Below are 11,876 nucleotides of genomic sequence, written 5' to 3' on the forward strand. Positions count from 1 at the left end.
GCAGGAATGATGACGACAATACTGCAGAGCTTTGTGAGGTAACTCAAAGCGTTGTCTATGGAGCCCATGGGCTGTTGCCCTTCTGATTAACATTTGAGTCTCTGGAAGACAGGCTGCAAAGCAGAATGGCCTGAGGGGAAGCTTTTTATATTGATGCAGCAAGATGATTAGTAACAGCTGGAAAATCAGTAGCAGCTCATTCAAAACAGGAATGAGGTTAAAAATGATTACTGGAATTGGAATATAAAGCCTGGGAAAAAACATGTCAGGAAACCATCTATATAAAATTCTAAAGATATTTATGTGTGCTTTTATGGTCTTTGTTCAGACATCTTTAAAGACAGATTTTAAAGACAGGGATGTTTTTGTTGAAAATTATTTTCCAGTTTATTCCTCTTTGAAAGTATTTCTTTTGTATCTTTAGCAAATGCCTTTGATCCGGAGCAAACACCAGTAAGCCCCATTTTGCCAAGACTAGAGAAAAAAACATGATTTCAGAATGAGATAGAATAAGCAGCATCTTAGGGGAGAAAAAATGATGCTGCTTCTATGTTAGAATTTTCTAATGGACAGTACACCAATAAATATATGGGAAATAAATTTAATTTACCTGGGCTTTCAGAGAGTGTGATTAATCTCCTTTTTAAGAGACCTGTTGAGGACAGTTAAGTATGCGAAAAATGCAAAATTAGTCTCTCCTGGATGCAGAGAAACATCAAAAATAGTGATCTGGTTTGCACTGGAAAGATTGGATGCATGAGGATTTTTTGTAGACTTGGCTCCATGCAGTGTATTTAGTGTATTGTAGAAATTTAGGTAGCCAAAGCCAGTGACTTGTAACATTTATTAATGAACCATGAGCATTAACACAAAATTACTGATTCAAATTAAAAACAAAGTTAGATGATTGGACAAATGAAATGTAAGAACTGTAATTCTTATTTAATGAGACAAATTGATTTGTCTTTGGGTTCTCAGAAATCTCATGCCATTTTAATTCAAATAAAAACATGCAAGCACAGTTGTCATTAATGAAATCCAGGCATTTGTTTATTGGGCAAATCAAACCTGAATTAATTGGTTAAAAACATAGATATGCTTTACAAGTAGCTTTTTATTACATATACTGAACTAGTTTTAAAGTTACTTGCATCCTATGTTACATATGTTATTCTTTAAAACTCAAGAGATTTTACCTTTTTTACTACATACTAAGTCCTTGTTTATGCTGGGCAAAAAATGATGGAAGTGAGAGTGCACCTCTGATAAAGAGGTATTCAGTGACCCCAGAGAGAAGAAGGGATGGTGACCTGTTGTACACTTCAGAATAACAAATGGCTTCACCAGCAGGTTCAAGGTCATGATAATGACTTTGGAAAATGTTGCTTAAATGATAGACAACATAAAATTATGAAACAGCAGAGCTATTGCTTGCAATCATGTAGTGTGCAAACACGGAGTCTCTTTGAAAACTAGGGGGAGAGTGAGCTGACTTGAATGCCCCTTTTCTCATCCTCCTGGCTGAGTGTCTATGGTGGAAACTGGGCTGATCATGTTCTGCCTTATAAATTTGTCTAATGAAAGTAAGGAATGGTAAGATATAAGTATGACAACAATAGAGTATTTACTGCATAAATAAATCAAAAAAATAGTGTCAGGTAGTGGAAGAGTGTGTATGTGTGTGTGTGTGTGTGTGTGTTACTTGTATGCTGCCATGAAGAGCTCAGCTACTGCTTCTCTTCTTTCCCTGTAACAAACAGAAGAAGGGATTAATGCAGAAACACACACAAAATAGTAATCACTGATATTAGCAAAGGTAACTGCAGTTAGCTAGAAGCAAAATAGCCATGAAATACTAGTTTTAACCAAGTCAGATAACTCAGAAGATGCAGGATGTCTGCGGAGAGGGATTATTTCAAATTTTGAAGCTTTGTGATTGACCTTTACATTTGATGTAATGAGGTAGGTTTCTCTAGTCCTAGCCAATATTCTACATTAAATCAGTGTCCCTGGGTGCTGTATTCTATTTTCCAGTTGAATTGGAACAATTTATCACTTAGCATTAAGTTGAAATTCAGCATTTAGATACATGGTTGCATATGTCAATTTGAATAGGTGCCTGGAATACTTGCTAAGAAATGATGCCAACCCTGGGATCCGCGACAAACAAGGATACAATGCAGTTCATTATTCAGCTGCTTATGGTCATCGCTTGTGTCTTGAATTGGTAAGAAAACATCTCAGAGATGAAAGGTATAAAAGCTGCTCTTACAGGGTGTGATGGAGAGGCCAGGGGACTCCTCCACCTCGGCTGTCAGCCAGGTCAATACTGGTTTTCAGCCTCTGTGCAGATAAATTTAAGCATTTGGTATTCCTAAAGTAGAAGCAAGGTGAGGAGCTAAGATGCCAGATACTGGCTTAAAAAGATGAAAACTTCTCAGATGAAGACATAACTGGTTGAGGATGTGGGATATTAGTTTTGGTCTGTTTCTGAATTTAGACTACACTACTACTATTTTTTACTGGTGGCTGAAATAAAATAACCGCAAGTTATCCCATTGAGAACTGTAGGAAATTTCATGAATGTCATTTGAAGGGAGCAAATGAAAATGTGGGGAAAACCTGTAAAGAAAGGGTGCCTTATAAAATAGTTCATGCAGTTACAGTAACTGCTGGCCACATAATAGAATTTCAGATAATCAAGCCATAGTTAGTTTTTTATTGCTCCCTTTGCAAAAATATGTGTATGTTATTTGATATGCTATGTTTTACAACTTCAGTCTTTTTATTAAAATTGCACTTTTATATTTTAATGTATTCAAACATGAATTGTGAATGTTTTTAATTACAGATTGCAAGTGAAACGCCTCTAGATGTTGTAAGTGTATTATTTCTCACTTTTTAAGTACTACTATGGAGCAAAAGGGAACATGTAGTTTTTAAAAGACTGCTTATTTTTTAGACTTATTCAACCATTTCCTCAATGTATGAATGTATTATTTAATTTCAACTACAATTTAGATTTAATTGGAATTTTAAAACAGGAAATTATTTTTTAAGCCATGTGGTTTTTTACTTAAACAGTTGGATGACCATGATATAAAAGTGTGATAGCGAAAATGTCATTTGAATCTATTTGGTGTTCTTCAAACACTTCAAATGTTTTAATTCTACTAATGTACTCAGTTAAATAATGATCTTGAAAAAGAGCCAGAATTAAAACTTCAGAACACATCTGAAAGTCACAATTATAAATGTATATACATAGATATTTTAATGCTATAACACTTTTGCTTTTCTTGGGTCTGTTTTTTCTCTCTGCAAAATGTTTTCTTGTTCTGAGAAATCCATCCTGCCTTCTGGCCTTTCATACTGTTTTCTTGCTGACTTATTGCCCAATCAAAATGCTTACTTGGGTGATGTTTGGGACTTGGTTTTTTTCCTACTGCTGCTACTTTCACCTGTCCTTGTCTTCCCTTTGTATTCATCTTACATATTGCTACTTCAGAAAAAATAATAATTTTATTTTAGTTTCTGATTGAAGTATTGCATTATTATGCAAAGTTAAACTACTGGGCTTGGAACATGAATATGAGGGAGGTGTTGCAGTTGATTCAAACTCTGTAAAAGGTTGAAGATCAGGAGGTGTGTAATTCTGTACTATTCTTCCTATTTTTTCCCCTTTATTTTTCGATCTGTGTGTATGGGAAACTGTAGCAATTACTGCTGAGTGTTTTCAAAGGTGAGGGGTTTTTGCACTCACTCTGACTTTCTCTCTCTAAGCTGATGGAAACATCAGGTACTGACATGCTGAATGACTCGGACAACAGAGCGCCTATAAGTCCTCTGCATTTAGCTGTAAGTGCTTAGTTCTTTAGTGATGACAGCTCATCTGTTGGCAAACAGTTGTTGCACAGGTTTATTCATTCTGGATTTTTTCACAATGGGTTAATAACAATAAACAAAATGCAAACATATGTACTAATATTCCTGGATGAGATATACAGGATGTGTTTTGCATTTCACTTGAAACTTGGTTCATGGAACAGCTTTCATGTGGAATCTTCTGATTAAAATTTATGCTAATGAAACTTTTACAAGACTTGTTCTATGAGTAGTTACGACTTTTTTAATCATTACACTGTTTTGCTCTCATAATTGTTCAGTGTGAGAAATGTTTGTCCTCAATACTTTAAGAAAGATTTGCACAAGGAGCAATGTAGGACAGTGATGAAATTCTGTCTATACAAAAATATTCAAAATACAGAGTAACCAGCTCAATGTGTAGCTTTGATCTTTTCAGTGAATTTAAAGGAAATGAAAAACCACACTGTACTTTCTGCAAATAGAGTAAGTCTCATGCAGTACCATATATGTATATCTACACATCTCCAAAGTAAAAAATAATCTTTGATAGTGGTAAATGAAAGCTATTTGTAGTGCATTCTTATTACAGGCGCTTTTATTTTTAATAGTTGATGTAAAAAGCTAAAAGGAATTACTTAAGTTTGCCTGTGTTCCTCACTTGAAATAATATGAGGATGATGTAACTACAACATAGAGCAATGAAACGTGCAGTAGTCAAAATACTGTTCTTTATGCAGATTGAAGACAGATGATTTTCTGAGAGTAGTTGCAGTTGCTGACTGAAAGGATAAAATAGAAAAAACCCACCAACCCTCTTGCTGAAATTGTGGGGTTTTTTTAATTAGTCGTAACTGTTGTAACTACTTATGTGCTGCATCAGTTGCTCTTCTACATGCTAAAATAAGAATAGTGTCTTCACAATTTCATTTATGTGGTTCTGGCAAGAAAGGGAAAAATGCTAAGGATGGCAAAATTGAAGGATTTTCTTATTCTTGTAGGCCTATCATGGCCACCATCAAGCTCTGGAAGTGCTGGTACAGTCACTGCTGGACCTTGATGTGAGGAATAACAATGGAAGGACACCACTGGATCTTGCTGCCTTTAAGGGACACGTGGAATGTGTAGATGTGCTCATTAATCAGGGAGCATCAATCTTGGTGAAAGATTATGTTGTAAAGAGGACCCCAATTCATGCTGCAGGTATGTGCTAGCCACTAACCTCTAAAATTTTGGGTTTTGAAGTGGATAATCTGTTTAGAAGTCTCTGTCATTAATGTTCTAAGAAATAATGTTTAGGAATAGAGGATGACTTTTAAGGTATATGCTGTGCTGAGAAAGGTGTAGCAAAAGAGTTGCAGACAGGAACCAGTATTAATCCAATAAACCAGCTGAGCCCGAGGAGTGCTGTTCCACACTTCCCTCTGGAAGGGTGCATTGTCCTTGTCCATACAGCTGGCTGTGCTGACAGGTGTCAAGTGACATGTCCCTGCTTCTCTCCTCGTCTTTCATGCAGCCCAAACTGCAGGGCCAAATTTAGATAGGCAAATTGCCTGTCTTGGCAGTAAAATACTTCTAAAATTACTGGAGTCTTGGAGAATTTTGACAGTTTGAGAGGAGACATGAAAACTTACTGTGATTTTTTTCCAAGGATTTAAAGGACTCCTGAGCATTTTCAAAATAACAGCAATCCTTTGCAGTATTTTCTTGCTGACTTTCCTAGAAAACATCTCTAGGCCTGCCTTTCTCTGAGTCCAGAATCCACACTATAGTCTTATTTTTATCTCGCGTTGAAAACAGTCTTATTAAATTTGACTTTTATAGTAATGGTGTTACAGAAGTGCTGCAGTTAAAAAGAGCATTATGTACAAAACACCGTCATTCTAACCACTTAATTTGTTGTCCATGAGCACAAGCTGCATTATTCTATTTGATTTAGCTTTCCTAACTTGTGTTAGCATGTCTGTCAGCTACAGAAACATGAACTGTTGCTGTGCTTCTGTGGGCTGAATACTGCAGCTGTAGGTCAGAAATAATTTCCCTTCCAAGAAGCAATCATTTATCTTTCATGAGTTGCATTTAAATGAGATTTCTCAATTTTCTGTTTGTTCTTTTTCCATTTTTTTAAACTGCTTGGTTTATTACATCTATGCATTACATTTCCTTCCCCTTTCTAAATGTGATTTCCATTATTATTTTATAACTATGTACATGCTACACTTGCTAATAAAATCTGACTATGATTTGCTAGGTATGTGTTTACCTGTGCCTTAAAACAGGCAAAAATTATGCTAATTCCTATACTGACATGTTCCTTCTTGTGTATGTTGTATAAGCATATATTCCAATTACTTTTAATATGTGCAACTTCATTTATATGTAAAAAAAAAAATCTGCTGGCAATTGATAGTTGGAATCAGTTGCTTCTAACACTGTAGTTGAGAATACCTGATTTCTGAAATTATTTTCTATTGTTCATATTTTAATTTAAGTTATAACAATGGTCCAGCTGTATGGTGGGTTTTCAGGCTAATGGGTTTTAGTCTGAGCAGGTTGCCGTCCTGTTTGAACTCTCTACTCAAAGGCAATTAATGTAAACCCCATATTTTTATAATGTTTTACAGCTACAAATGGTCATTCAGAATGTTTGCGGCTATTGATAGGAAATGCAGAACCACAGAATGCAGTGGACATTCAAGATGGAAATGGACAGTGAGTTTCAGTGATGGACATTCTGCTCTACACAAGTTATTGCATTTCATAAAAGAAAAAACCAAGTATTTTACAGTAGTTATTTTTAACTTAATTTAAAAGGAGATTATTGCAATAAACAAAAGTTGGGAGTGAAAAATGTTCTTGTTCAGTTGGAAGGGAACTAAAATGTGTCTTACTGCCCAAATACTGAGAAAATGAATTCTAGTTACTTAATCAGGACTTCTGAATTGGGGGTGTTAATTTGTTTTCTGGAATCTAAAAAGCGAATGAGTGGAAGGTCATTGATGATGTAAATCTTAACTGTTGCCTGGAAGGATAGCAGTTGTTATACTTGAACTGAGTGCTAGTCTGTTAAATTTCCAAATCTAAATATCCACTTCATTTCTGTCTCTGCTTAGGACTCCTTTGATGTTGTCAGTTCTCAATGGGCACACTGACTGCGTTTATTCACTCCTTAACAAAGGAGCAAATGTAGATGCCAAAGATAAGTGGGGAAGAACAGCATTACATAGAGGGGTAAGAGATTATTCCCTTTCTTTCCTTTCCATTTTCCTACATGCTAATTTCAGATAAAGACTTCATATGTAGTGTTAATGAATTTCTCATTATTCCCCTCTTGCCATTTTAATTTTTAATTGTATTTTTAGTTGCACTGAAAAGATGGCTTCTGCCTGTTTACTACCTACCCTCAGAATTCCTTTGGATTTCTAGAACCTCCTAATCTTGCTGTAAAATGTTGACTGGAGAGGTCCTAGAGTAAGCTTTTTGTTCAGGGGAGGTAGTGTTAATGGGAGGAAGAAAAGCATGATGCAAGCCACATGCCAAGTATTTTGTTTGTAGTGTCTGCCAGATAAGACAGTTGAATGAGCCCTAGAGATTAGTAGTTCATTCAGTGTTATTCCAAGAAAATATTCTCTTATCAGTATTACAATACATTTCTATTTTCCCAAGAGAATGGCTGATTTCAGAAGCAAAAATAACTTATTATGCTTATTTTGTTATGCCTTAAAAATGGAAGAATTTGCCTGAGGTTTGCTTGCTTGAGTTCTACACCTTGGCTTATATACATGAATATTTTCAAACTAGCCCTTTCCTGTCTCCCTCTCACAGGCAGTTACCGGGCATGAGGAATGTGTGGAAGCTTTGCTTCAACATGGTGCTAAGTCCTTACTACGAGACTGTAGGGGACGGACCCCCATCCACTTGTCAGCTGCGTGTGGCCATATAGGTGTTCTGGGAGCTCTCCTGCAGTCAGCTACTTCTGTGGATGCAGCACCTGCAATGGCAGACAATCACGGCTATACATCACTGCACTGGGCCTGCTATAATGGTAAAATGCATTCAAATACATCTCTAAATCTGTTTGTTGATATTGGGGTAGAAGTTATTAATACTTACAAAAGCAACATATAAAGTCTGTCCTCTTTTAGTTTGTTTCAGTGAATGAGAGAAAGTGACAGACACAATGTCTTGAAGAGAAATGTATTAACATCTAATACATAATAAGAGATGTTTACTTTTGTCCTACATTTTTTTAATATACTGCCTTAGTTTTATGCCTCAAGGAGTCTTTAAAAGAAAGTCAGCATAGTACCTTTGAATAGAAATGTGCCGCACATCCCAAAAAAATAACCTTCATAGGGAGGAATGGTTTCAGATTAAATCTGTCCTTAAACTTGCTTCATATCAACTATGGTAGGCATAAGAAACTCAAGTATATAAAAGTGATTCAATAAGAATTTCGTTTATTCTTCACTGATCATTTCATGGGTTTGAGAGTGAGGGAGGCGTTAAAATGTAGAAAAATCATTCAGTTCCTTTGCTAAAGATTTTGTTCTGTGTGTTCATTTAGAATGTAGCAGAGGTTGTTTTTTATTTCATCTCTGAGTGACATGATAAAGAAAAAAACAAGAAGTAAAGAGATTAGACCTTCATTTTACCTTTTATTATTAAGTGAATAACTGGTGAGCTGAACTGGGTGATAATTTCAACTAAATGTGGAACAAAAATAAACTTTAAATGGTGCAGTTGTTTTCATGTAGACAAAGTGGTGAGTGTACAGAAGAGTTTGAAATGTGGAGGTGTTTCCTCCACACAGAATTGAAGTGTTTTAGATGTTCTTCAGACAGCATGAGATACCTACCTTCTAACTTCATAAAGTTTAGAGTGTTACATGTCAGTTTGATTTTCAGGATTCTAAGAATGTATTGGTTCCTAAATGTAGCCCTGTTGAATATAACTAGCCTTTCTTTGAAACTTTCAAATACAATACTGCTTAATCTAATTTAGATGCATATTTTTCATTGTAAACCATAGTTAAACCCTTTCCTTTCTTTTCAATACCTAACTTTTACATTTGCTTTAGGTCACGACAGTTGTGTAGAGCTGCTCCTGGAACAGGAAGTTTTTCAGAAAATGGAAGGAAGTTCTTTCAGTCCCTTGCATTGTGCTGTGTAAGGAAGTGCAAAATTATTCTTCATAAATTTCATTGCTGTATTTAACAAAAGATTTATCATTCTGTAAATAACAGTCTGTTTAATTCATTATAGGATAAATGACAATGAAGGTGCTGCAGAAATGTTAATTGATACACTAGGTGCTGGTATTGTCAATTCCACAGATTCAAAAGGAAGGTAAGAGTGTAAATGCAGAAAGAATGTTTGTAATGTCATACAGTGGCTGTGCTAAACTCTTCAGTCATTTGGGATTTTGTATTTGCTGCTTATGTTAATTCCTCATTCCCCTGGTTTTATTCTTTGAAGGTTTTTTTATATTCTGTGCTAGAAATAAATTTTAGATTTTTAAAATCCTGTTCTGATTCAGTAAACTTGAATTGGCTTTTTATTATACAGGCAAGTTAGAGCATGTTTTAAATTTTATCCCTTTGTGGATAGAGTTTTATGCATCTTTTATTTTTTCTGAATCAAATTGTATTTCTATTATAAACTACGGGGGTGGAGTTATTTGAAACCAGAAAGGCAGCAGTCACAACTCCAGAAATACTGATTGCAAAGGATCAGTGGGAGAGACTGCCCAGTCTTCTTTATTTGTAGGATCACAGCCAGGGATGCCCCTTTGAATACAGCAGAAAACATGGCTGAACATGGCCATATTGTCTTTTGATCTGTTGTAGAACTCCTCTGCATGCAGCAGCTTTTACAGATCACGTTGAGTGTCTACAGCTTCTGCTTGGTCACAGTGCTCAAGTAAATGCTGTAGATTCTTCTGGGAAAACACCTTTAATGATGGCTGCAGAAAATGGACAGACGAATACAGTTGGTAAAGAGAAAGCTTTATCTATTTCTGCTCTTAGCTTTATTGATCTTACTGTGGGTGAAGTAGCCTTAACATTCCTGTGAATATATTTTTGTCAAAATTCTATTTTCATTTTGCACAAATGTAAGCCATTTAGATTTTAAGCAATATGCTTTCAGTTAATACAAGTCTTTATTTCCCCAGAGGTGCTGGTTAGCAGTGCTAAGGCTGATCTGACTTTGCAAGACAGTTTTAAGAACACAGCACTCCATTTGGCTTGCAGCAAGGTGTGTGCATGGTCTGACTTATCAGTGCTGAGCTTTGTGTTATCAAGCACTGTTTGAAAGTACTGTTACTTTGAAAAAGCACTCAAAGCAATTAGTGAAGAATATTTGGTGTGTGACAGATGTTTGTTCTGTGTTAAGGGTCATGAAACTAGTGCCTTGTTAATACTGGAGAAGATTACGGATAGAAACCTCATCAATGCCACCAATGCAGCCTTGCAAACGTACGTATCAGCAGTGAGGGTATTTGAAAGATGAGTTCTTGGTGTGTATCTTGCTCATAAAGAGGAATATTTTTCAGAATTTTTTTTTAAAATTCATTGTTAATAGGTACCAAGAGTTGAACCAACTTGGAATTGAAATGGTGTTTTGCTCCTATTTAAAGCTCTAAATATTTTGTTTCTAGTGGGTGAATGGGATGATAAATAAAACTTACATTATTGGGATTCCTGTGTGAAGTTACTGCAATCCTCTGAGATTTCCTGTAAGCCAAGATTTTTCTGTTTTAAAAATTATCCAGTTTTTCAGTTAAAAATCAATTTATTTAACAACTTGAGGCAAACTAAGACTTGGTCTTCAAAGATAACTACTTTTAAAAAAAACTGCCTGAAGTGTGCTTTTATTCTTCAGCATGCTTTCTGTTTCATGTTTCAAGGATGAAACATTATTTCCTATTAAATATCGTGGAGAATACACTATTCTTAAACCTTCCTGAAGATCTTCTCTCATTAAACGTACTTGGTTAGCCCAGATCAGAAGGAAACCTTAGAAATGTATGGTATGTCATACCAATCAGGATGGGTTACTAAAATGACTCTTCTGCATTTTTTTCCTTTTAGAGAATGCATTTGTGTTACAGGCAGTACTTGACACACAATGTGTAGCTGAGTTATGCACATGAATTATTAGACTGCTGTAGTATTGCAATCACAGACCATTTAGGAAAAAGAAAAAACCAAAAAACCCTTACACTGGAACTTGTAAGCAACTCACATATTATTCTGGCCTTACAGCCCTTCTGGAATCTTGCCATATTCACTCTTACAGTGCTTCCAAGTATTCCCTGAGATCTGCTTGAATTAAGGAGTTAAAATAGTAAGAATTCTTCCTTTGCTTTTGCTGCTCACCATGGCGCACCTCAGGCAGCATGAAATAACCAGAAAGTAGGAAAGGATTGATTGCCTCCTTTCTGGCTTGAAGCAAGGATGTCTTGAGAGAAGGAAAAGCAAAAATGAGATGAGAACAGTTGTGGGAAAGTATGCTACCACAGGCTCATGTAATTCCACCCACGTGCCTTGGCTCAAATAGTCTGATCAAGAGATGTCATGGGATAAAATAGGTACACATTTGCACCTCCATGAAGTGTTTATATAAATTGCAAGGTTTTAACAGTTGTTTAAAATATTACTGCTTTAGCAAATGTTTAATAATTAAGTTGACTTTCTGAACAGCTTAAACAAAGTCCTTCTTTGTGGCAAAATAAGCATTAAAATTGTTGGTCTCTATATTAAAATTATTTTAATTACAGTACACTTTTCAGTATATCTGTGGGGTGTGGTAGTTCTTGAATTTTTAATACTTTAATGTAAACACCATAGGTACAGCTGCTCTTGTTTGTATCTTTTGCATTTCTGGTATCTAAGAAGGCATTTGTTTCCAACTCAAAATATAGCTTATAGTTAATTCAAACAACTTTAGGAAACTTAGAATGAATGAAGAGCAATATAAAGCAGAAGGGAAGTAAGCTGAATATTCTGT

General features: G+C 35.5%; 1 protein-coding gene across 4 annotated transcripts in view; it reads left to right on the top strand.

Annotated features, from left to right (window-relative positions):
* The window catches only part of ANKRD28 (ankyrin repeat domain 28), a 94,916-nt gene that overhangs the window by 75,009 nt on the left and 8,031 nt on the right, over window positions 1-11,876 (top strand). For all 4 annotated transcript variants that reach the window (XR_001861332.1, XM_017732151.1, XM_017732152.1 and 1 more), the window contains exons 15-26: window positions 2,116-2,227; window positions 2,852-2,878; window positions 3,784-3,858; window positions 4,866-5,067; window positions 6,489-6,576; window positions 6,978-7,095; window positions 7,690-7,909; window positions 8,945-9,032; window positions 9,129-9,212; window positions 9,713-9,858; window positions 10,039-10,121; window positions 10,260-10,342. Coding sequence is in view for 3 of the 4 variants with exons in the window: in XM_017732151.1 (XP_017587640.1) it covers window positions 2,116-2,227; window positions 2,852-2,878; window positions 3,784-3,858; window positions 4,866-5,067; window positions 6,489-6,576; window positions 6,978-7,095; window positions 7,690-7,909; window positions 8,945-9,032; window positions 9,129-9,212; window positions 9,713-9,858; window positions 10,039-10,121; window positions 10,260-10,342 (1,326 nt within the window). In the remaining variant the exon portion in view is untranslated. The remainder of the gene's footprint in view (window positions 1-2,115; window positions 2,228-2,851; window positions 2,879-3,783; window positions 3,859-4,865; window positions 5,068-6,488; window positions 6,577-6,977; window positions 7,096-7,689; window positions 7,910-8,944; window positions 9,033-9,128; window positions 9,213-9,712; window positions 9,859-10,038; window positions 10,122-10,259; window positions 10,343-11,876) is intronic.

This window comes from Corvus brachyrhynchos, unplaced genomic scaffold (assembly GCF_000691975.1).
Source record: "Corvus brachyrhynchos isolate BGI_N302 unplaced genomic scaffold, ASM69197v1 scaffold53, whole genome shotgun sequence".
Taxonomy (NCBI): Eukaryota; Metazoa; Chordata; class Aves; order Passeriformes; family Corvidae; genus Corvus; species Corvus brachyrhynchos.